The sequence below is a fragment of the Rhinopithecus roxellana genome, chromosome 6 (assembly GCF_007565055.1).
Source record: "Rhinopithecus roxellana isolate Shanxi Qingling chromosome 6, ASM756505v1, whole genome shotgun sequence".
NCBI lineage: Eukaryota > Metazoa > Chordata > Mammalia > Primates > Cercopithecidae > Rhinopithecus > Rhinopithecus roxellana.
In genome coordinates this window covers 2,172,381-2,198,567 of record NC_044554.1, presented here as the reverse complement: position 1 = coordinate 2,198,567, position 26,187 = coordinate 2,172,381, and the positions used below count along the sequence as shown (strand labels likewise).

General features: G+C 46.5%; 1 protein-coding gene across 1 annotated transcript in view; it reads right to left on the bottom strand.

Moving 5' to 3' along the window:
• VOPP1 (VOPP1 WW domain binding protein) overlaps positions 1–23,352 on the bottom strand; it is a 96,637-nt gene extending 73,285 nt beyond the window's left edge. Inside the window, exon 1 of the mRNA XM_030931871.1 lies at positions 23,106–23,352. Coding sequence (XP_030787731.1) covers positions 23,106–23,159 — 54 coding nt within the window. The 5' untranslated portion in view covers positions 23,160–23,352. The remainder of the gene's footprint in view (positions 1–23,105) is intronic.
• Between the last annotated feature and the right edge of the window lie 2,835 nt (positions 23,353–26,187).

Below are 26,187 nucleotides of genomic sequence, written 5' to 3'. Positions count from 1 at the left end.
TCTAGGAAAAGCCCAGGGTGACCACAGTGAGACTGGCCATCTGGAGGCATGGAGCCTGAGGGCAGACCCACCTATAAGGCAGGCAAGTTGGAGATTTAAACACAGGGGAAAAACAGGTAGGAGCGTGCCTAGAAGTGAAAACACCACTTCCAAGAGGTTTGCCAACAGACAATGGGCAGTCCAGGCAGCTAGAGACCAGGTACTCCAAATGCACCCTAAATTACCTAAAGGTTTGACAGGGGAGATAGGACCAGTTTATCACAAACCACTCCAAAACACTGAAAGCATCCAAGCTCCCAAATCCAAGGGCCATTTACATAGACAGTCACGGGCAAGAAGATGAACAAGGGGTCTAAGCCTCCTGATAATCTGCCCTTCACTCAGGGCAAGTGGCCCTCACAATCAGGCATACAGACTCCCTTGGACCAGGCAGACTGATGGCGCATGCACAGGCCCATGGCTTAATTTCTCCTAAGATCCCCAAATCCGTAGCCAGTCTGGAGTCTGGACAAAAGCTGAAGAACCAAGTGACCCTGAAACATTGTTTCTGCAAATGGGACTAAACCAGACCTCAATCTTCTACAGAGACCTTTTCCCTTTCTCCACTCTCAAAAAAAGGCTGTGCTCCATCCAGCTGTCTGCTGCAGGTGGCCGGCAGGGGCGGGACACACTGGCAGACACTCTGCAGTGCGACCAGTCGTGTACCCTGGGACCTGGGCAGTTACCCTGGGAATAGAAACAAGCGGAAGAAGCACCTGCAATGAGCAGAAGCTCATCTACTTCCTTTCCCCAAACAGTACGCTCTAGGCACACATCCACTTACACAAAGAACACCTCCTTCTTTCCAGACAAGAAAGTATGCACACATTCTGCAAGATATCCCCCCTTACAAAAATCCCACATATTAAAATGCCATTGCTCCCCTCCTCCATGAGCGGTGCTCTCAGATCTTGCTTGGAAAAAGACTTTTTCCCACCCCCATCCCCATCATGGTCACTGCAGGGACTGCCTACATTGACCAGGAAAACCAACAGTCCCTGGTCATCCACATCATGAGCCAGGCCTCTCCTCAGCATGACAGCTTGAGTGCCACCACGGGCCGGGCCAAGGGAACTGCAGAGCTGTGCACAGGTGCTACTCCCCAGAACAAGGGAGGGCCCTGGCAATGCCAGCAGCGCCTGGGAGAGGGAACAGCATTTCCTTCACTGCATCAGTCCAAGGAGTCCTGGCAGAATCCACTTCCTGGCATAGCAATAAGGCTGCCATAAAAGCCAAGGGTGCGACACCAGCCCAACAGCAGCCACTAGGTGCTGCAGTCTGGCAGGTGCCACCCTCTGGAGAGAAAATCTGCCAACACAGATTGTAAACAAACATACCTAAGTGCACACAAATAAGGGTGAAGATCCAAACCTGGTAACACAGGGAACACTTATTTTTGCCCTAAGAAGCAATGATAGAATGTTTAACCCCATGGTCTCGTACACTACTGGAGGGAATATAAATTTGGTTTGAAAAAAAGCTTTCTGAAACTTTACTGTCTGGAAAGATGTATCAGATGTCTTTAAATCTGTCAGTAAGCTCTGGTCTAGTCATTCCATTTCTAGAAATCCATCCTTTAAAAAAGTCCAAAATGTACAAAGATGTTCATTTCAGCATTCTTACAACACACAAAAATGGGAACAAGTTAAATATTCAATGTCAGGAGCACTTGCGAGTCCATCATTAGCCCTATCGCGAAGTATTCAGCCGCTAATGGGCTGATGGGTAATTTTTAATGGAATGGAAGTGCTCATGACAGGAGGATGCACGATTGGGTATATGTTAACGACCAGTGTATGAAAACTGCACAGAAAATGGCTGGAAGGAAAGAAAACATGATCCGTTTTCGTGTCTGTATATTTTTCTACTTTTCAATTATTCCACAATTAGAATGCATTAGGCTTATTTTCATAATAAAACAATGAAATTTTAGAGTCAGAGACTACATTGGCTTGAATGAATCAGGGCAGGCTTCCTGGACAAGGCTGTATCTAAAATGAGAACTGAGAGACAGGCAGTGAGGACAGCCCTAGAAGAGGGAAGGGCATGGTGACAGGCAAAGGGACACATGACAGCATGAAGACGCTGAGTACTCCAGTTGGGTTGGCAAATTATCTTCCTGTTATGCAGAGAAAACAACGAACCATGAGCCCTACCATCCACCCAGACATAACTTCCCTCATCAGCCACTGCATTTTTCCAGACTTCTCTACAGCAAGGCACTCCGGGCTGTCGCTACCAATAAGATGAGCAAGGCTTCACATGAAATAAACCTATTTGCCATGCTTGCTGCTATTTCATCGCTCCTAGAGTCAATAGAAGTTTTCACTGACATCAAAGTAATGTTCTGGAATGTTACGACATGGAGCACCAGAACCCCACGTGCACACCACACACACACCTGTGCTGGCAAATACGTCCCGTGGGGCTGAAATAGCACAAAATGCTTTCCCTTCAAAATCAGGTTCTGAGTGCTCCCCAAAGCATACCCTGAAAGTCAATTCTCCCATCAGATGCAAATGATTAAATGCACAAACACTTGGTGTTTCTTTCCCTCAGGAACTCTGTCAATAAGCTCTGGTCTAGTTATTCCATTTCTAGAAATGGAATAGGTCACCTTGTTTTTCCCCCTTTCCTTAGGAAAAAGGGAAAGAAATTCCAAGTGGGGAAGGGTTCAACACGGTGACCTGTCAGGGCTGAGGTGGAGGAAGAGGGCCCCTCTTTCATCTCAAACGCAGTGGGAAGGAAAGCAGAAAAACTCTGAGGGAGGAAATTATCAAATACAAAATATATGCTGAAGGCTGGGTGGGGTGGCTCACGCCTGTAATCCCAGCACTTTGGGAAGCCCAGGTGGACGAATCACTTGAGGTCAGAAGTTCGAGACCAGCCTGGCCAACAGGGTGAATCCCCGTCTCTACTAAAAATACAAAAATTATCCAGGAATTAGCCAGGCATGGTGGCGCATGCCTATAGTCGCAGCTACCTGGGGTGCTGAGGCATGAGAATCGCTTGAACCCGGGAGGCAGAGGTTGCAGTGAGCCTCCAGTCTGGGCAACAAGAGGGAGACTGTGTCCCCCCCCAAAAAAAAAGGTGTTGATAAGGTGTGGAGGTGCAGGGAAAGCCCTCGGAGACAGGTTAGCCAGGTCAGGGACCAGTGACCCTGTGGAAAAGGAAGCAGTGGGCCTACAAGGGTCAAGGTCTGTGCCTCTGCTAGTTATTAACACGCACTGCATGGGCAAGGCAGTCCACTGAGGGACTGGGTGAGACGGACAAATATAAGCACCTTTTGGATTTAGAAATAGCAATGACAAAAAGAAGGTAATTTAGTTGATTTTAAAACCTCTGTACAAAATGCTTCTTCTCCCAAGAAGCTCAGACTATCATAAAATGCTGTTCTCTTCATAGGAATGGGGTGGGAAACAGTTTCCCATTTTTGTCTTAAATCAAATGGCTGCCTCTATCAGAAAGCAGATGACACATACTAAGGATGCCAGCTACCCCTTATTAGACACCCATTATTTATCAGACCTATACACTCACACAGGATCTCCACGCTTACACATCCCCAGCAACACAAGCATGATTTTCCCAGGATGATAAATGAAGTCTAGGAAAATGCCAAGTGACTGATGCCTCAAAAGAAAGTGCTGGAACCAGGTCTGTGTGGCTCCAAAGTTGCACTTTTCCTACCACATGACACCGCCTTCCAACAAATAGGGGGCACTGAGGTCCTGAAGCCCCAGCCCCTCCAAAGGTAGGAGTCTCTTCGCCAGGTTGCCGGCACAGAGTTCACGCAGAAGCTAGTGAGGAGGCAGCAAGTGGAGCCTGTTCTCCTAGGAGACCTCCCATGGGCTGAGTCATTCAGCTGTGCTCAACCCAGAAAGGTGACAAAGCACTATGGCAACATGACAGGATTTCCTCCTAGACTAAACTCTTGAACCCAAAGAAAAAATTATACACGCTGCTAGCTGCAAATTGCTGACAAATGCTAAGGCACTTTAGGAAAAGACATGCAACTGAAATCTGTCTGCTGCACCATTCCAATCAAAGTCAGGTGGGAGCTTTTTGTCTGGGTTTCAGTGTTGTTGCTACAGCAAAAATGACAAATGCTTGACAATATAATTATGACTGTCAATCTTCCTAAAATAAACTTGGAAACATTCAAAGAGTAACAGTATAGGCAGACGAGTTAATTATATCTCATAATCTCATTTCTAATACATGTGTTGCCCTAGCAGGAGGCATTGTTGGAAAGGAGCTGCAGTTCATCTGTTACATAGGCTATTTTTATATTTTAGATTCATGAATTTGGGTTTTCAAAAAGGGGGAATTTGTGGGAGACAGTTTTTAATGTAGCTCCTAACAGTTTCAACACCTAACAGGATTTTATTGGGGATACATTTTCATTTCTACTTTTGCAGTACTTGGGAGGAGTCACCAGTAAAAACCTCTTTAAGGGGCCTGCTTCCCACAGTGAGGAAAATAAAAAGACTAGTCTGGGGAGCAACGGGCTGTCTTCCTATAAGACCCAAAGGTCACTAGGCTTGGCTGTAAACTCCAATCCATTTACTATAAAATAAATAGTATTTAGATTACAGATCTAGGCCTCACAGTTCTGCTTTTGGTTTAAATATATCCCTTAACGAAACCAATGATACAAATTGGGGGTCAAAAGTAAATACTTTTCTCAACCCTTCCAGAAGCCGCCACTCCCTGGCCTCAATCCCTGCAACCCCACCCCACCCCCACCACACACACACCACGACTGCTTCCTTCCATCACATCTCAGAAAAAGAGCTCCATCTTCAAGCCCTGGTTCCCCTGATATCTCTGTGCTCCCTTCCCCTCCACTCTATACACACACACATACACACAGACACTCACCCTCTTCCTAGGCTTAGCAACCAGGCATCATTTCCTTTCAGACTGCAGCCGCACAGCAGGGATGCTCCCAAGTCTCTCCTGTTCAGCCGCACAGGCTTGCACTGCACAACTCAGGGGACACATTTACAAAGACCACACTGAGGAAGGCATGTCCTGGAGGGATCCATCTTGGCAACTGTAGCTGCTACCTGCCCTGCTCAAGACTCACCATATTAGACCTCTTTCCTTACCATCCTTCATGGTTGCAAAAATGCAAAAGCTTATCCAAAATTGTGATTACTGGTAAAGAAGAGAGACAGAGAGGTATGCCAATAAGAGTTTTATCTCTTATTGAGAGATAGGCTCTGAAACTTTTCAAGTAGCTGGTCAATCCTAAAATGAAACAAGGTTACACATGTGTGATGCCTGCTGCCTCCTTTCCTAATACAGCACCTGGTTTAGGGCAAGGGCTGTGGAGTTGCCAAGGTCGGGAGAGGGCAGCTCTATCTCGTTCCATTCAGGATCTCACAAGGCACTGAAGAGCACTGGGAACTAACTTGAGGGTGATTGGAATTTTTCCCATAGGCCAATAAGGCACCATTAGTGGATTTCAAGAAGAAAAGGAACAGATCAGACAAACGTTTCGAAAGCTCACATGGGCAGAATGGAGGAGAAACATCCCAAGGACTATACATGAGGAAAATGGCCTGAACTGAGTCAGGAATACAGAAAACGGGGCCTGGGAGAGGTACACTCTAGAAACTTTAAGGAGTAAAAAAAAAATCGCAGAACTTGGGTTGCAGAGGATGCAAGGATGGTGGGGTTTCTCGAGCACTGTCCTGGATGGGTGGTGGTGCCACAGACTGACATAGAACCAATGGGCAGAGCTTTGGGGAAAGGGTGAGCTCTGCTTCAGATACAGTGGCTGAGGCCTTCAGGCCACCCTGGAGGAGGTCTCTGTTAGACAACTGAGTCGATAAGGGCTGGAGCTCAGCAGGGAATTCTTGGGCCAGAAACATAGATTTTGGAGACATTCATATAAACAACTGTCATTGAAGATTTAGATGTAGATGAGATTCCCCAGGATTTTTCACTGGGGAATGAGGAGAGAAGGAAGACCTCACCCAAGCCCAGGAGACATCAGCATCTGAGGCTGAGATGAGGGTCTGGGAACAGAGAAGGAAAGCTACCGAGGTGGCTGCTTTTTGCTGCATCTCACGAAGGAGAAAATCAGGTGAAAGATCCTGTTTACAAATTAAACCACTACACTGAATCATGCCTCTTGGCCAAAAGAAAAATCCATCAGAAACAAGTTACATAGAGAAATATACTTTTAAAAAGGAACCAGTCTTAAAATAAATTTCCAATCTGCCTGTAGAACTTGGAGAAGTAGTGGAGGGAAAAGGAGAGACGGAAGCAAAGCACAGGACGGGGACCCAAGCCTGAAGGGGGAAGGGACAGGGGAGGGTGGGTGCTCTGCATGGACAGCTTGCCCTCCTGTGCCTCCCGACCACCCCCAGTTCAATCATTGGCCCCAGGGAAGCAGACTGCATGACAAATGCTCACTTTTAGCACTACTGTTTCCTCACATGTGAAAGTTGGAAAGAACAACTACTGCCTGTTTTCACTGCACAGATGACCTTTGCTAAGTCCCTTAACGTCTCAACCTCACTTTGTGCATCTGTAAAATGAGCAGCAACACGTAGCTTCCAGGGCTACCGTGAGGGACACAGTGGGGGTAACCACTAGGACATTGCACGGCACATTTTAGGTGCCAGGTAAGATCCAGCTCCTAGCAGTCGTGCCATTTGGGTCCACGGTATTGTTCTAAGCAGCCCTTCTCCTTTTCCTAAGTATCAGAGCTCCTCAGGCATAGGCTCCTCTTCATTTCACTAGTGTACACCTCATTATTATTAAATATGGTAGTAGTCATCAATTACCACTGACACAGCAGGAGGCTCTGCTGGGAACATAATTCTTTATGAGAATTTTGAAACAATAAACTAAATTTTGCTTACATAGTTCCTGCTTACAAAAGCCTTTCAGGGACTGTAGTATCACAGAGACTGCTTATGCTGGACTCCCTTCAGTGAGCTCTGCTGAACACAGCACAGAGCAAATAAATATAAACTAATGAATAGCCCCAACAGCCATCAGCAACTCACTTGTTTTCTTTTCCATGTGTTGTTTCCCCATAGATTTCCCCTCTCTAATAACCTGTATATGATAATAAGAACATGGGTGTGTGCTGGAAGCCCCTCTGCTGCTTACCTATGTGGGGCCCCAAGCACTCAATGTATGAAGCAGAAAGCTGCTGCACTCACCTACTGCCCCTAATGGCAGCCTCTGCTCTCTCCCAGCCTCCTGCTGAGCTTCCTCTGAGACCTCCTGAGTCCAGCCTGCCACAAAGGGCTGGGCGAGTGCAGGTTACCTAGCAAGGCAGGAGAAGGTGGGAGAGGCAGGGGCTCAGCCCAGCAGGACAATGACCCTGACTCACTCCACCAGGTCTCAAGGCCACAGTAAGCCTTGCCAGTTCCTTCCTAAGCCACCCTCCAGTTCACAGACCTGTTCATCCGTTTCTGGATTCCATGAGCCAAAATTCTCATCTTCCAAATTTCCACACCTATTTGTAATAAAGACACATTACTTAGGATAACATGATTGAGTTTCTCAGTCTCTTAATAACCAAAATGCATAACGTGAACCAGCAACAGGAACTCCCTCCAGCACAGGCCATGATGGAACCTCAAAGAGGAAAATGCTATGATTATATAAACTTTACACATTGGGGCCCTTAAGAACACACTCTGAAGTCTGTGAAAACAAACAAACCTAAAAGCTGTTGGAACTCCCCCAAAACACTGCAAGCTTTGAGACAAATGCGACTGTGATCTGAGTCCCATACGGTTACAATTTATGTTTCTCAGATTATAGATTAACTCATTTTCTTCTTTTTCTTGTTCTGTACATTGGCTAAAGAGAATTAAACCACGTCAGGGTCAAAAGCCTCCTGCCCTCTGAATTAATGACCCCTGCTATAGATTAACTCCCCCTCCATTGCCCTGCTTTGCTTAGACCAGATGAAAAAAAACCCAGGACTATTACACCTTCTGTTAAGAAAATGTTAAACATCCCCTCCCCAAAAAGAAATACCACCTATAGTCAATGAAATTGCTATAACATACGTACCAACCTTGTATGAATAATGTAATCCTGCTAAAAACTCCCGTCTCCGCCCACATAAACGAAGCCTTCACTTTCTACTTCAGAAAACTGACTCCATTTCTTTGGACTTAGTGTTTCTGAGTGGCCTACCTCACACTTTGCACTTCTTAAAATGCTCTTTAAATCAGATTCTGACCCCTTTCATTATTGTAGGTTGGCAAGTCAATCTGCTGAGGTTTGAATGCTAGGTCCGACTACAGAAAATCTTGAGAAAGCCCCAGTCTCCTGAGCCACAGTCCACTCATCTGCAAAATGGACAGGAGGACAGCACGGAGCCTGGGGCAGGGGTGGGAGGGCTTCACAGATTAAACACCATGTGCTTAAAACAATGCTGTCATACGGCAAGCACCTGCTAAGTGCTGGTTATCACACTGCCACCATCATCTAGAGAAATAAAATAAGGTTGGAAAGTTTAAAAAAATAGTCACACATAAGATGTTTCAAAAAAAAAAGGACTTAAAAAAACCCATATGCTAGCAAGAAGGCTCCTATGTCTGTTCATATTTCAATCACTGGCTTCACAACCTGAAAATACCGATTCTTCAGGACCCATCTAACACCAACCCCACCCAAAATGAGTGCCCCATTAGAAAATATCGGAATATTGTGGGGATGGGAAAAGGAAGGGGCCAAGTAACACTGCCCAGCCACGAGAGAACAAAACACATACGTAAGAAAGACATGCTGGATGCTGACTGATTTGCATTTTATGAGGAGCTGCTGCAACCTACACGTGACCACAAGGTCAGGACCGACCCCAGAGAATGGCAGAATGGAAGGTGCAAATGCGAGGGTGTGCAGAGCCTCTGAACAACCCAGGTCCGGGGACTCCAACAGGAGGACTCCTAACCATGCCAAATAATAAACTTCCTCCAAGTGTGCACTATTTGAATTGGATTTCCTATCACTGAGGGCCAAAGACCTTCTAATCAATATGCAGTTTAATAAGTACTCTGTGGGGCGTTGTAAGTAGAGACAGACAAGAAAATCCTTCAATAGAGAGTGGAATGGTGTTGCGTGGAGTTGGGAGGAGGGGAAATGAGTGTTTGTCAAAAAGTACAAAGTTTCAGTTATGCAAATCAGTGAGTCCTAGAGGGCTGCTGTGCCACAAAGCTCCTGCAGTTAACACTACTCTACTGTGTACTTAGAAATCTGCTAAAGGCTAGACCTTATCACACACAATAATAATAATAATAACCAGAGGGCAGGCGGAAACTTTTAGAGGCTTATGCATAACTTGTGGAGGTGGTTTCACGGTACATACTTATCTCCAAACTCATCAAGTTGTATACATTAATTATGTGCAGCTTGTTGTATGTCAAAAAAATTAAATACAAAAGAATGTTGAATTTTAAGAAAACGAATATTCTTCATATTTTCAATATGTTCTTTAAACTTCCCTCAGACAACTAAATGAAAACTCATACAAATAATGTTTCTCACCTGCTTACTTGTTCAGGTGTGCACACCTGCAAGGGTGACAGATGATTTAATCAGGGAGAGGACCTGCCACCCCAGAAACACCCTGCTAATGCATTCCAACCATCTCTGCTCAGCCTCCAGAGAGCCCAGGCATCCCCGTCCAGAGGCTACTGTGCTGTGTCAGGTACTGTGAAGTCTCTTCACCTCCCAGATCCACCCACCCATCCATCCATGTCCCACCCCAGGCTCCTTGCAGACAAAGATCCAAAAGACATAGTAAAAACTTCAGACCACATACAGCCTCAAACACAGCATGGCTACAGGGTGAACACCAAACCCTGGCATCATTAGTAAAGCTGACTGACAAAGAGCTAGTTTAGTGTTCTGAGACCTTTTCAGCAATAATAATGCAGAGTTGCTAAAAACCAAAGAAGAAAGCAAAGGAAAGGTCAGTGTTCAAGGCTAGTGACAAGATAGCCTCGCTGAGAAGTTTAATACCATCCTGCATTTCTTCTGAAGACATAATTGTATTAATTTTATTTGTGCCCAAAGCTTTGCAAAGAACTTGGCTATATGTAAGTCACTAAGTGTCCAGGGCTTTTTAGTCTGGTCCCTCATCCTCTGGACTGATGGCTTCAATGGGATCCTGAGTCATCCATCAAAAGAAGAACCATACACACAACTGAATTCTGATAAACAGGGTGGGAGTTAAAAACGGTACTGATTCTAGTGGTGACAATCATCACTAAATAAATCCACTTCCAATCTTGGCAGCTTCTCTGAATACATCACTCGGTCATGCTGACACTCGGAAAGGGACCAGAGACTCCTAATTAGGATGCCTACCCTTCCCATCTTATGGAGGAACGTAAGCACTGCCCATTAGCAAGCCCCTGAGAGCAGCCGCTGCCCCAGAGCTGACTGTTTGCCATTGAGCCGACCAACAGGCCTCCACAGTGGAAGGACTCTAATGCCTGGCTCAGCTCACCAGGGCCTAGATGTCGTGATTTTGAAGTCCTGCTCCTTTTCTGCCAGGAAGTGATAAAAGCATCAATTGTATCAAGTAACCTGTGATCTCAATCTGTCCAAGGCTCTCATTATGAGAGAAAGCCTTCTCCCTATCTGCAATTTATCTTCTCATGCAATTCAGAAAGTCAGAGGTGAATCTCAGCTTCCACTGGGGTGACCAGCTATTAATAAAACCAACACATATTTTTCCTGTGTCATTCTATCAAGAACTCAAAGCATAAAACAGACGTGCAACCTACGTTAATGACTCCATCCCAACCCAGGGCACATGCAGTGGAACCGGCAAGTTCTCACTCATTCCAACACCCATGTCAGCCCCACAGAAGAACCTCAGAACATGGCAATGGAGTATAAAAACTTTTACTGGCCAGGCACGGTGGCTTACGCCTGTAATCCCAACACTGCACGAGGCCGCAGCGGGCGGATCACCTGAGGTCAGGAGTTCCAGACCAGCCTGGCCAACATGGTGAAACCCTGTCTCCACTAAAAATACAAAAATTAGTTGGGGATGATGGCACATGCCTGTAGTCCCTGCTACTTGGGAGGCTGAGGTGGGAGAATCGCTTGAACCTGGGAGGCAGAGGTTGTAGTGAGCCGAGATCATGCCACTGCACTCCGGCCTGGGCGAAAGAGTGAGACTCTGTCTCAAACAACAAATGAAAACAAAAAAAACCTTTACAAGTGATTTCACTATAATATCCATTTTAGGCAATATTTTTTCCAACCTCGTGGCAAGCAAACTAATGCCACCTCCTGCCCACAAAGATGTCATCATCCTAATCCACCAAACCTGGGAATGTCACCTTAGGTGGCAAAAGGGGCTTTGCAGACGTGATTAAGTTAAGGATCTTACAAAGAGGAGATTATGCTGGGTAATTCAGGTGGGCCCAATGTAATCTCAAGAGTCTTTACAGTGACAGAGAGAGACAGAAGCATGAGAGAAATGAGAAGACGCAGAATCGCTGCTTCCCAGGGCCCTCACCACAATCGCTGTGCGACCGTCACTATGACCTGGAGGCCCAGGTCCTTCCCAGCTTACCTCTGTGGCTTACTTCAATGCAAAGTTCCTGACATCCCACCTGGGTCGCCAACCTTTCCCCACTGAACTTCAAGTCTATATGCACCTTCCCTCTTGATGACCTCCTCATCTCCTTCCTCACACCCCCACTCCCCTTCCTAAGGCTAACCGCTACACCCAAGCTCCCAATCCCATCCCCCTCACTGTGTCAAACCTTTCTGGAACAGACAGGTCCTCTAGGAGCTTAAGGTCTAAAGAATTCACAGACCAGGACGGGCATGGTGGCTCACATCTGTAATCCCAGCACTTTGGGAGGCCGAGGCAAGCGGATCACAAGGTCAGGAGTTCAAGACCAGTCTGGCCAATACAGTGAAACCCCGTCTCTACTAAAAATACAAAAATTAACCGGGTGTGGTGGTGGGCACCTGTAGTTCCAGCTACTCGGGAGGCTGAGGTAGGAAAATCACTTCAACCCGGGAGGCAGAGGTTGCAGTGAGCCAAGATCACGCCACTGCACTCCAGCCTGGGTGACAGAGCAAAACTCCGTCTCAAAAAAAAAAAAAAAAAAGAATTCACAGACCCGCCCCCATCCCCCTGCCCCCCCCCCCCCCCCCGCCAAAAAAAAGACAGGCAATTACAGTATCTGGGCTCAGAGCACGTGGGAGTGCTTGCCCAGGGAACAGCTTGCCCAAGTCAGGCACTTAACTCATACCTGAGTGCACAATCAGAACAGCCTTCCATGATACCACCTGAGGGTCTTCAATTATAGTGGGCATTGAAACGGCAAGGTCAAAGGGATGGGAAAACAAGAAGTGAAAGTATGGTGCCTTCAGGACCCACAGCAGTCAGTTCAGTCTGCTGGGCTGGATGAAGACTTCTGATCCTCATCTATGCATCAGAAGCAATGTTCATCTGTTAAAAAATAAAGATGCCTAGGCTCCAGGTGCAGGTAATTGTTCAAAACTCCCTACCTCATTCTAATGTACAGCCAAAGCTGGGAATGGCAAGGAAGTCTCTGTAGATGCTGAAAGCTTTCCAATGGCGCTCCTCCATACTGCTAAAGGACTCAAATCCCAAACCTTCAACCTCCACGGGTCTGCTTTCCTAAAGCTGACTGCCTGAGACACAGGCCCTGGTCCAGATGCTGGTCAAGTGACAGTGCTAATTCCCCATTTACAGTCACCTTTCTCCCCTTATACAAAGAAAGGCACACCTCCCTTCCATTTCTAGTCTTACTGGGATGTGCTGGTCCAGAACTAAAAACTCTCTAAGGTACCAATCTAAGGCCACTGAAAATACTGGCAGTGACATTATTAAAGAGAAATTGTTCTGACACTTGTCAAAATGGTAAGGCTTTATTCAAGACTATTGCAATAGGGGTCAATCTATCACAACACAGAAGCGAAACTGAGCTCAACTCCAAACACAACCAAAATGAGTGTGAATTCACAGCCAAGGAGCAGAGTGAGGGGGTCAATGGATACAAAATTGCTAAGAGGAGAGGCATGATGGGGAGAAGTAAGGAGGAATTCTTGCTGAAGACAGCCTAAGGTGATGAGATATTAAGGGTGAGGGGATGACTTGGCAGGACTCTTGCTGAAACTGAGCTCCACTGAGGACAGACACAGAGTGCAAGGTGCAGGCCTAGTGAGAAGAGGGGTCAGAGGATTCTAACCAAAGTCTGGTCAAGAGGAGAATTTTTGTCAACGCACGCCTTGCATCTCAACTGGTTTCAAATTCTTTGCTTTCAATTAAATTGAAAGATGACCTAATTGTAGATTACTATGAGTTTTGGGCACATCACTCGGAAGTTCAACATGAAACTTTTTCCATTTCCATCAGTTATACATGCCCTAACTTGAAATATCCTCGTCCATCTCACTCGGAAATTTATTTCCAGTAAATTTTACTGTTTATGTTTAATAATATTCAATTGGTAATACATGAATAGTGTTAATCAAATGTGCAATAAAAATGATAAATCAATTAGCCATTTTTAAATTTTTTGGAGGTATATCTGAGGAAATGTTTTAAAAATTAATTTGGATACACATTTTGTTACAAAAAATGACAGAGCAAAACTAGACTTTCAAGCATAAATATATTTCATTAGAAGAAAATTCTATAGAGAAAATAGAAAATCAAAAAAGGAATGCTATATTTGCAACCATTAGAGAAGATTATTTGCATATTTTTAAAGGAATGATAATCAGTATCAAATTGCTAACGTTATTTAGATTCCACTGAACACATTAAAAAAGTGATGTTATAGTTTAATTTTTAACAATGTTTACAATACATGATAAATCAAATCTATTGTAACCATTTAAAATCTACGACAAACAAGATCACACAGGTTGAGTATCCCTTACCTGAGACGCTTGGGACCAGAAGTGTTTTGGATTTTGCCATTTCTTTGGATTTTGGAACATTTGCAAATACACAGTGAAATATCTTGGGGACAGGACCCAAGTCTAAAGATGAAATTCATTTATGTTCATATATACCTTACACATATAGCCTGAAGGAAATTCTATACAATATTTTTAATAACTGTGTGCATGAAACAATGTTTTGGCTGTGATCTGTCACATAAGGTCAGGTGTGAAATTTTCCACCTGTAGCGTCACATTGGCGCTCAAAAAGTTTCAGATTTTGCAACACTTAGGATTTTGGAACTTCAGATTAGGGATGCTTAACCTGTATGTTCCACTTAAAATTATGTGAGAGGGTATACAGTTTTTGAAAATTGCATAAGAGAGTATAAGAGCCAAAATTTTGACAACTTCTGAGCTAGAGAAAGCTGCTCAATTTGAGAGGAAAGAAAGAATTCCTGAAGAAATTCTAAGGTGGAAAAACAGTGTTTGGAAGTTATTCTGAGAGCAGCACAGAAGAACAGAGATTGCAGAGATTTAATCTGAGGGAAACTGATGTTGTTTTACACAGCTGCCCTTAGGCTATAGGAACCTGGCTTCATAGCTTCACTCACCCCAGGCCTGGCTTCTTTTCTCTCCAACTAAAGGGAAGCAGGAGGAACTAGGAACTAGTACCTTCTTCAATAATAATCTCATCAACTCTCTCTCTCTCTCTCGCTCTCGCTCTCGCTCTCGCTCTCCTCTTCTCCCTGCTCCCCATAAGGGTTTAGGATCTGTCCCCACCCGCTCCAGAATACCACGTTTTGGCCCTTGATGACATTCAGCTCACAAAACAAGAGAATGAGGCCAACGAAAGAGCTAAAGAGTCTCACTCATCTTTCCTCCCAGTATTAAAAGTCAAGCTAGCGAGACTCCATCTCAAAAAAAAAAAAAAAAAAAAAAAAAGTCACGCTGTCACCTGAGTAGCTGCTCAACCATCCTAGGAGAAGAGATGGTTATGGACCCTTTTTTTTTTTTTTTTTTTAATCTTACTTAGGGCAGAAAGTAAGAGCCAACTATGATCATAATCACAATCTTGCTTTCCCTTGTTGTGGACGCTTATGACAAAGTTTCTTCTTAATCTAGTCACAGATAGTAACAAGCAAATACACTTTTTAATTGACAGGATAAGGAAACCCTCCCTCCTGTCCGCAGGTGTGCAGCCACCTGGGCACAGGAAACTTGCGTGGGAATGACTGACAACATAAATATTCTGTTAATCCACTCTGGGCCACGAGTTCCAGACCAAGTAGGGAATTGTCCAAAGGGCCTCCAGCAACACTAAGTGATCTCCCTTTACAGGTGAACATCAGTGGGAGGTTAGTTTTTCAAAGACTTCCAGGCAACTCAGAAGGAGTTGAGATTCTGTAATACACAGTCATGGCACTATCCAACCGTGACTCCTAACGACCACCAGATATGCCCTATACTTGAAGCAAGCAACTGATCGACTTCAAACCTGATTTACAGGATAATATCTCTTTGTTCTGGTCTGAGGACACTGTTCTCTTGTTGACAGTTTTGAAGTATATAGCTACACTTTCTGAAATTTTATATATATATATGTATTAGTCACTGCCTCTCTGTCTTCACTGACCATTTGATTCTTTAACCCTGACAAGGGAAGGTCACTGTTTGCCAATTATGGAATCTGATGGCCTTCTGCAAGGTCTCTTCTCTACTGCTCCACAGTATCTGAGTGCAGATCACCTTCGCATTTAGACACCCTGCTCCCACATTCTAGACTCTCATTTGTTGAATCTCTTTTCACCAAGGACAGATAATCAAGCACTTCAAAATCAGTATTTAAAATTAAACTCTGACTTTTTAAAAGTAAGGATATCATTTCCTCTCCAAGTCAAAATCTCAGTCATCCATCTCCACCCAGAAAAGATTTCTGTACTTGACTCTGCTTTGCTCAACATGTTTGTATCAGTTGGATAAAACCAACAGGAGTATAATAATCAAATCAGTCCATGGCACAAAACAATACAGAACACTGGATTTTAAAAAATAGTGTTCAGACAGATGTTGACAGGCTTAAGGATATGAGATGAATGAAGTAATGTGAAATTGGAACCAATGTAAAGTCCTCAATTTAGGTTTTAAAAAAATAATAAACAGCTCTACAACCATTACGAGATGTGGTGGGTTAGCAAGCAGCACATGTTAAAAAGATTTCGGTCTCACTGCAAACTCAGGGTGAATCTCCTGGCTGCAGGGGTGGAGGTGGGAGGATGCACTAGTATCATTTTATCTGCTTAATGTCAAGGGCCAAAGGTTCTGATGCTGCCAGTCAGACCACACCCACAGAATATTGTTCAATTAAGTGCCAACGGGGAGGAACTGGAGGGGAACCAAAGGTTTCAGGACAAACCACAAGCAACACTGGATTCACCCCAGCCCACTTAACAGTGGCAGTTCCATAACCAATCTCTGATCCCACGATCACAGGAGAGTGCAACCCAAATGCCAGACACAGACCGCAAACAGGCCCTGCAGACCTCACAAAGGTGCAGCAGCTCATGAAGCCAATGAAAGTGACAAAAGATCTGGCAGTCAAGCCATTTAATATGAAACAAAAGGTGCCCAAAGGAGAATGATATGAATAAAAAGGACAAAGAGAAGCTGGTGATGGGGGTGGTGGGAGTTTCCAGACTAGCGCAACTAATTCTGGGGAAAAAATTTTTCGCTATGATCATGCCACTGAAGTCCAACATCAAGTGAAGACTGTCCTACGTGCATCAAAGAATTTTGTCAGGAAAATTACACCATCCCCCCAAAATGGACTCATCATTCTAAAATGAGTACTCAGCACCTGACCAATATAGTGAAACCCTGTCTCTACCAAAGAGAAAAAAAACACACACACACAAAAATTAGCTGGGCTGCAGTAGCGTGCACCTGTAATTCCAGCTACTCAGGAGGTTGAGGCAGGAGAATCGCTTGAACCCAGAAGGCAGAGGTTGCAGTGAGCCGAGATCGCGCCACTGCACGCCAGCCTGGGCGACAGAGGGAGACCATGTCTCTAAATACATAAATAGATTTAAAATAAAATAAAATGAGGACTCAGGATGAAATTAACTTTTATGTTTATAATTTGATCTTTTTTTTTTTCCAAAATAAAGTCCCAACCAAACTTTTTTTCTACTTTGACTAGGAAATGTTGATCCCTGATTCACATGGATTAATGGCTAAGTGGCCTTTTTCTAGGACCAATAATTTTCAGATATTGAGGACATCCTCATCACCATCTAGTCCAAAATTTTCAAACTGCAGCTATGAGGATGGTGAGATGATTCAAAACCACGTTCTGAAACAACAGGAGGTGAGGCCTGGAGAAGAACACACACAAAAGGGGACCACACAGCTGTGTTAGAAGACTGAGGGCCTGTCATTGTGATATTTCTGAAAAGCCCATGAGTGCAGACCTAGGACCAGGCTGAAAATACTGTCATTTCCCCTCAATATTACAGAAAACTTTAACAACTGAAGTTGCCCCAAAAGTTGATAGTTTGTCTTAAGACACAGTGGGTTTCCATCACTAGAGGTGCTCTGCTGCCCTCCAGCCCCTAATCAACTGCCTCTTCTTTTCCCACTGCCCATCTACTCCGCTCCTGCCCACAGCGCCCTGACCACTGACCGCTTTACTCATTCAGGTCTCCATTGAGTCCCTGCTCTGTGCCAGGCATGGTTTCAGGAGCTAAGGATATATCGTCAATCAATAAATCAGAGCAAAACCTTTGCCCCTAAGTTGCTTACAAGGTAGAAAGTAAATTCCGTCATATTTTAAAGATAGTTGTGGGGAAAGGAGGATATTGGTCAGAGTAAGGTAGACTAGGAAGAGAACTGAGAAGAAATTTTCAATAGGGTGGTCACAACAGACCTCACTGAGAAGCTGACATCTGAGAAGCTTCATCAAGAGGACATGATAGAGTGAGTTCTAGGAAATGTCCTTGCCCTGCGGAGCCAATCAAGTGAACACTAGCCCAATCCTATCCTTGCCATATATTTCTAACTCATTTACCCCCCAGTTAGCCTTTATAGCTGTGCCCAAAGTAAAAGAAAGCAAAGACCAAAGAAAGCCCAGGTCTGGGTCCAACGCCCACAGCCCTCCTCAGACACCTGGACCCAGGCTTTCCCCACTTCGGAGCAGAGCTCTTGCCAGCCAGTTCATTTATTGCTGCCACTTCTCACTCATGACCACCTGGCCTCCAGTGGAGCTTCCAGAGACAGTAAACTCCCTGCAGGATTCTTTTTCATTCAAATTGCATGTTGCTCGGTTTCTAAAAACTCTAAGAGTGGGTGGGCTGAAAGGTTTATTTCAGGAAATTGGCAGCCAGGGACTGCCACATTTGTTGGAATTCCAGGGCACAAAAGACATTCGGCAAGAGACAAAAAATACTCTTAAACATAACTCGGTTCTAATTTCCAGACTCTCAGGCATCAAAATACACAGAACTTCAGAAAAATACTCAGTAATCTTATTATTTTTCCCTAGTTCAAAGATAATGTCCACTTTGCAACCCTCTCTAAGAAACAAACGTTCCTTTTTTTTTTGAGACAGAGTCTCGCTCTATCACCCAGGCTGGAGTGCAGTGGCGCCATCTCAGCTCACTGCAAGCTCCGCCTCCCGGGTTCTCGCCATTCTCCTGCCTCAGCCTCCTGAGCAGCTGGGACTACTGGTGCCCGCCACCACGCCTGGCTAATTTTTTGTATTTTTAGGAGAGACGGGGTTTCACCATGTTAGCCAGGATGGTCTCGATCTTCTGACCTCGTGATCTGACCACCTCAGCCTCCCAAAGTGCTGGGATTACAGGCGTGAGCCACCGTGCCCGGCCTGACAACTGTTCCTTTTTCTAGTCCAAGAACTGTTCTTTTGCCTAACAGTATTGAAGCACAAGGCAACCTGGCTTAAGCGTTTCCAGTTCTTGGTTCCTGGGACAGATCAGAAAGACAATGAGATCAGTCCCTTCACTAAAATGAGTCTATCTCCTTGGAAGCAGAGGCACTGGGGCACTGGTATTGGTGAATTTTACACTAAATAGTATACGATACATTTCTGGCCTTACTTCAATAAGAACAGAGTCCTTCAAACAAATACTAAGTAGATTTCAAAAGTGTCAACAACCAAACCTCTAGAAAGAGAATGCAGTGACAATATCTAGAAAATAAAGCACATAACAAAAAGCCCTGGGGAGGTGGACATGCTCAGGGCCCCATTACTCCCAGGATTCAACTGAAGTGTAGTCAGTTTTAAAACCTTTTTTTTTTTTTCCTTTTAGTTTCTAAGGAGTTACTGCCTGAAGGCCACTAGGAATTACTTCAGCAGGGCTACTAGGAGACAGCTTAGTACTTTCACTCTTCTTATAAGGATTGTTTGCAGGCCCTCACTTAAGTCAGCTGGCAGAACAGAAGCATAGAACCTTAGCATTTTATGAACCAAAAAGGCCTCTGAGGTTCCCTAATCTTAGTCACCCTTGACAATCTGCCACATTCGTGGCCTGGGTCCCTGGATTATAACCAGCTGGCACAGAGCAACAGGGGAGAGGGAGATAAAATCAGGGCCCTTACTGGCTGTGCATATAATTCATAGGAAACTCTGAGTTAATAGAAAAGAAAAGTCAGTCCAGTAATGAGCTTCCAAGAAGCCTCCCTAGGGGAGGAATGGTGTTGTCAGCTGCTGCCTGTTCCTCCCAGAAGCCCTGCCTGGGCTTCAGGAGGGGAACACAACCAGGGTTTCTCAGAAGAGTCCTGGTGATGGCCACTGTCCAGGCACAGTTCTTAACAACATCTGATTTCACTCTTCAAAGTGTCACCGTCTGTAGGCTGAATCACATTGTCTTTCTAAGGAAGGGTGACTGAATTTCTAAGGGGAATACACTTTCCAGGGCCAACCACTGCCCTCGGGATGTAGAGCATGCAAATTCCTAACATGTTCCTGTGTGCGCAGATGGCAGAGGAAGCAGAGCATCGCAGCGGGGTACACACTGGAACCACACTGCCGGGGTTAGCATCTTAAGCCCTCACACTTAACAGCAGTGTTAAGTGTTCACTTCCCATTTGAAACAAAAATGAAGATAAAAGTAATTGCTAGGAGGATTAATGAGATAACATGTGTAACATTTATAGAACAGTGCCTGGCAGTTACCCTGGAGCACTTTATGAATGTTTGGTAAGCAAAAATAAATATGCAGTTCTATGCCTAACAGGTAAGTAAATTTCTATAAAGGGATGGTGAGTCAGGGAAGGAAAGCCCTTCTCAAAACAGTCTTTGGATTGCCCTTCCTACTCAAGGACCCCTCACTAACACAAACCCCGGTGCATATGAGATTCTGGATGGTGCTAGCTAGGGACAGGGTGCTGGGGGTGGGAACGGAGTTACCACTGCCACAAAGCCACCCCTTAATTTCAAATGGTTTATGATCAACCACATGGCAAATTTATACACTGAAACCAGCTCAGGCAGAACAAAGAAACAAAGACAAATGTCCCAGGTTGCAGCTAGCAGTCAGAAGCCAGAAGCCACCAAATAGCTCCCTGGGTTGCTTTTATGCACTCAACCTGAAGACAGCCATTTGCCATGGCACATGCTCCACACCTGCGACTGCACATCCACGTATGTGATTCAGGACTTCAGAAGCATTACAGGTACTCATCAGAGCACCCCATCGGAGTTGAAAAAATCTCAAATATAAATCTCATACATGAAATTTCATGTGATGAATGATGAAGAAATCTCCTTAACTCCTCAGAGAGACACCTCTCCAGCACAAAGTGGTGGTACTTAGGATAATCATCATGTCAAAGTGGGTGACATCACACTGTCCCCTCTGAAACAAAACTGGCCAATCAAATAATATTTGACTGTGAAAGTATCATCTTAAGCAATTACGTTTCAGTTTTACATCACACTTCTGCCTTTAAGGTCATTCCAACTTTGCAGACATGATCTGAACTCCTATTAAGATGATACATTCCTATGCAACGAAACAGCTATTTTAGAAAGAATGGAGTCACTGAGGCAGTCTAGGCTACACACAGGACACAGAACCACTGAGACAGAAGGTTTGGGAGACATGGGTGGCACAAACTAGAATGAAAGAAATGCTAAATAATTTAATCAAGTGCTGATTTTTTTTTGTTTGTTTGTTTGTTTGTTTGTTTGAGACGGAGTCTCGCTCTGTCGCCCGGGCTGGAGTGCAGTGGCCGGATCTCAGGTCACTGCAAGCTCCACCTCCCGGGTTTACGCCATTCTCCTGTCTCAGCCTCCCCAGTAGCTGGGACTACAGGCGCCCGCCACCTCGCCCGGCTAGTTTTTTGTATTTTTTAGTAGAGACGGGGTTTCACAGTGTTAGCCAGGATGGTCTCGATCTCCTGACCTCGTGATCCGCCCGTCTCGGCCTCCCAAAGTGCTGGGATTACAGGCTTGAGCCACCGCGCCCGGCCTCAAGTGCTGATTTTAAAAGATTGCAAGGCCGGGCGCGGTGGCTCACCCTGTAATCCCAGCACTTTGGGAGGCCGAGGCGGGCGGCTCACCTGAGCTCAGGAGTTCGAGACCAGCCTGACCAACATGACAAAATTCCTTCTGTACTAAAAATACAAAAATTAGCCGGGCATGGTGGTGGGCGCCTGTAGTCCCCGCAACCGCGGAGGCTGAAGCAGGAGAATAGCTTGAACCCAGGAGGCGGAGGTTGCAGTGAGCCAAGATCACGCCATAGCACTCCAGCCTGGGCCACAGAACGAGACTCCGTCCCAAAAATAAATATTTAAATAAATAAATAAATAAATAAAATAAAAAATACAGATTGCAAGTGTAGGTACACACATTAAGGTACATACACATCTGTTGTCATGTGATTAGTGGTCTCTGATGCACTTCTTTGTTCTCTATGGTGAGTCACTCAGAGAATGTGATTCCTAAGGTTCTAAAATTCTGAACAAATGCAAAGAATGCAAGCAGAGCACTCCACGAAAACATTAAATACCAAGCTAGGGAAATATTTCCGAACAGAAACAGGAAGTCTTGGCGATGGCGGAGCCTGGAGCAAGGAGAAATTTGTCCACCAGCCTTCCTTTCAGGAAAACACTTTTCCTCCAACATTTTGTAATAATTACTTTTAAATAAAGGGCGAAGACAAACTAGTAATTTCCAGCATCAATCTCCAACGATTAAGGAAAACAGTTTCACAACTTCCTAAAACAGAGGCATGGGACTCATTACCTATTTACTTTGACTTCATTAATTTAATGCAAATTTCCTTCAGAATAACGAAGCTGAGGAAAAAGTTGAACAAGCCCTGATTCAGACTGGACACCCCACGCCAGAATTCCTCTAGTTCGCATTTTAAGGAACCTGCTTTAGTGACAAGTGGGTGGCCGCATCCGAGGATGCAATTTCACAGCCAGGAGCAGCCGCGGTCCCAGCCAAGGCTGCGGTCACGGACGCTCGCAACCGAGAGCCGCTCAACAAGTTCCCCGCCGGCTTCGGCTCCGCACCCCCACCCAGCCAGGCTCTCCGCGGAATTTCCTCCCCGCACCTGAAGGCTGCGCTTCCTTTTCACACGCGGGAACGCCTCCTCCCGCTGCTCACCTCCACAGCTCCAGCGACACTTCCCCACAGTCCCCTCTGCCCGCTCCCCTTACCCAGGCTCAGCACCCATCCTTTCCTAATCCCGAACTGCCCGGTGCCCCGGCCTCCCGGCGCCTGCGCCGCGCCCGAGGACCACCCCTACCCCGCTACCCGGGGTCCATCCATCCTCGGCCCTTCGAGGCTGGGAAAAGGAGCGGACGGTGCACAAAGGTCACCCCGAGCTAACAGAGGCGACCGGCGCGGGAAACGCGCTCACCCGCAGGGTGGGGGCGGGGTGCGAAAACCGAAGGAACGACGAAGGCGCGGACCGGAGCCGGGAGCCTCCCCGCCACCAGGGTCCCGCACCTCCCAGCTCCGGGAGGCGCGCAGGGCTGCGGCTCCCCGTGCCTCCATCGTCTGCGCTCTCCGGCAAGGTCCTCTCGGGCGCCTCGGAACTGCGCGCCCCCAGCCGCCAGCATGGTGGGAGCCGCGCCTCCGGCAGTGCCCGGTCCCCGGCCCCTACCTCCAAGAGCAGCCCGAGCAGCAGCGCCGCCACCTTCGCAGGCTGGCGCCTCATGGCTCCTCGCGTCCTCTCCGGCGCGCCCGGACGCCGGGTCGCAGGCGCGGTTCGCGACTCGGCCCCCGCGCGGGGCGCGCGGGCGGGCGAACTCGAGCCGGGAGCCGGCGAGCGCTGGGGGGCCCGGCGGGGAGCGGGCGGGAGCCGGGGAACGCCGCGCAGCCCTCGCCGCGCTCCGCCCCGGCCGCCGCGCGCTCCCGACACGCCCGACCAGGCGCGCGCCCGCGGGCTCCCGGAACCCGAGGCCGGGCCTGGGGCGCGGCTGCGGGGCGCGAGGCCCGCGACGCTGAAGTGCGCGCTCCCGGGGAGGGAGGAGGCGCTGCACCGCCCGGGGAATGGGAGGAGGACTGCCAGGCTCTCCCTCCTCGAGGGAGGTCGTCCTGTTGCCCTTGACTACACCCAGGAAGGCTTTTAAAAGAAGCAGAGTCTCCGCGAGGGGAAGCTTGTTCCCTGAAAGGTGGCCGCAGACGAACCCACTGTTTAGTCTGGCATCCCGAAGCCGCTGCGCTCCTGGCTCTCCCGCTGTTCCTGCGCGCCGCGGGGGCAGTGCCTCCACACCCACGCGTGATGGGAAGGTCGGCCTGGGGGTGGGAAGGCCCACCGAAATAGATGGTCCCCACACCTCACTGCTCCCTTGGATGTGGCTATTTTTTATGCCAGTGTCCTGTGCTGACCCTACATGAACTTGATCGCAACCGGCCCCGCCTTGCAGGCCACCGTCCCGCAGCAGAGAACTGTGCGGAGCTCGCGCTGTCCTCGCCTCTGCTGACCCCACCTCCATGTCCTCGCAGACACTATTTTCACAACACAGCTCAGATCCCACCTCATTCATGAGGTTATTCAACGAACACTATTGAACTTGTGAGATGTACCAGATCTGAGCTGCAGGTCGAGAGGAGGACAAGAAAACTGCTCCCGTAGCCTAGAGGGAGGGAGAGTCGCTTAAACCACCTGATGCAGAATGCTGAGTGCGGAGACCAGGAGGTGGGTGCATCACAGAGGGGCATAAAGGATATGAACTGCGCAGCACAAGAGGTGGAAGGAGGGGGTCACACAAACAGATGTCACCCGACGAAGTCCCCAACTCTTTCCCAGCTTTCAAAGCCTCATTTGATTAATATAGAGCATGCACCACCTGACGATACCTGTCAGAGCTAGAAATGAGGCCTATGGCCTTCAGTCATGCTAAGGCACCTGTCTGACAAGCCTGCCAAAGGTCATTGAACTCTAGTAGTTTTGATTTACTGTTTACAATGAGAACATTTTACAACTCTTTTTAATGGAAAAGTTAACTTGTAGAAAACTAAGCTGAAAGCTTGTGTGTTAGCAAGACAAATGTTTTTCCAGTGGCGATAAAAGTGATTTTGTCCTGTAAAAATGCAAATGGACCGGGCAGAGTAGCTCTTGCCTATCATCCCAGCAGTCTGGGAAGCTGAGGTGTGAGAATTGCTCGAGCCCAGGAGTCCGCCAACACCAGCCTGGGCAACATAGCAAGACCCTATCTCCATTAAAATGTGTGTGGTGTGTGTGTGTGTGTGTAAGGCAAATGACCCCAGCTTGGGGTAGGAATCATAACCAGCTTCCTATCTGATTTAGCCACTTCATTCCCAGCGTTTCCTTTCTCTTTTCTCCCCGCTTTTGATTGCGTGTGTAGGTCAGTTGCCTGCATTCTCCTTTGAAGCACCTTTGTCATCCCACTGTTTTCCCTCATTAATGGGTTAAAATGGAACTTTGACATGTGTCCACGATGTATTTGTGTGCAAATTGTGGTTCTGTCGCATTGTGAGCAACCTACTAGTGTCTGACATAACCTCCCTCCTGCATCTCTATCTCTGCCTAGAAGATTGTTTTGCTGAGCTCGACTTCCTGTAATTTGTGCAAATTTTTTTCCAAGTATAAAATTAGAACGGTGACTCTGCTTTCCCCTCAGTCTGATACCTCTCCTGTGTGCTCTCTGGTCCTGAATGATGTGGTGGTTGCTTGGCGTGGTTGGAGGATGGGGTATAGGCTAACCAGCCAGGCTGTTTCCTTAAGCACAAATTATAAGGGCATCAGATATCACTGAAAAAGTTACAAGATAAAGCTACATTCACTAGAACAACTGTTAGAGTGTGACTTGGGGTTAGAAGAAAGTTCTTGATGAGTTGTTTGGGGCAGGACTGGACATGTCCTGGTCTGCTCAGCTGCCCCTGAGGAGTAAGGACCCAGAGCCTGGGGCATGTGTGTTGCCAAATGAAACAAATAAGAGAGAGACTGGGCTTGGCCCATCTCTACTTTAAATATATATATATATATTTCTTTTTCTGAAACAGAGCTTCACTCAGTCACCCAGGCTAGAGTGCAGCAGCACGATTTCTGCTCACTGTAACCTCTGCCTCCTGGGTTCAAGCAATTCTCCTGCCTCAGCCTCCTGAGTAGCTGGGATTACAGGTGCCCACCGCTACGCCCTGCTAATTTTTTGTATTTTTAGTAGAGATGGATTTCACCATGTTGGCCAGGCTGATGTCGAACTCTTGACCTGGGGCAATCCACCTGCCTCAGCCTCCCAAACTGCTGGGATTAAAGGCGTGAACCACTGCGCCTGGCCTAAAAAAAAATTGTTTAATAAGTAATGCCTGTCTGGACAGGATTTGTGAGGATCATCTTAAAGAACTTTTTAAAAGTGTGTGTGTGTGTATGTCTGTGTGTGTGTGTATGGAGGTTGGGGTGGGAGGATGGGGCAGTGGAGGGAACCAGCCGACCATTATTTCCAATTTCAAGAGATGCAGAAAGAAGTCTCAGAGCTTCCCTTATGTGATTAAAAGCAGCAACTGCTGAGAGATGAGGCTGCCATGAATTCTCTTCTGGCAGGTCTACTCCCAGAAAGAAAAGCAAGAATATACCTGTTATAGATCCCCTCTCTGGTATAGTTTCATGGCCATGAAGAAGAGGGAAAGAACACTGCACTTGCATCGACATATATTATTATGAAATTTTGCATCTTCTTCTTATTCTCCTAAAAATCCAGTTATTCTTCTTCCCTAAAGAA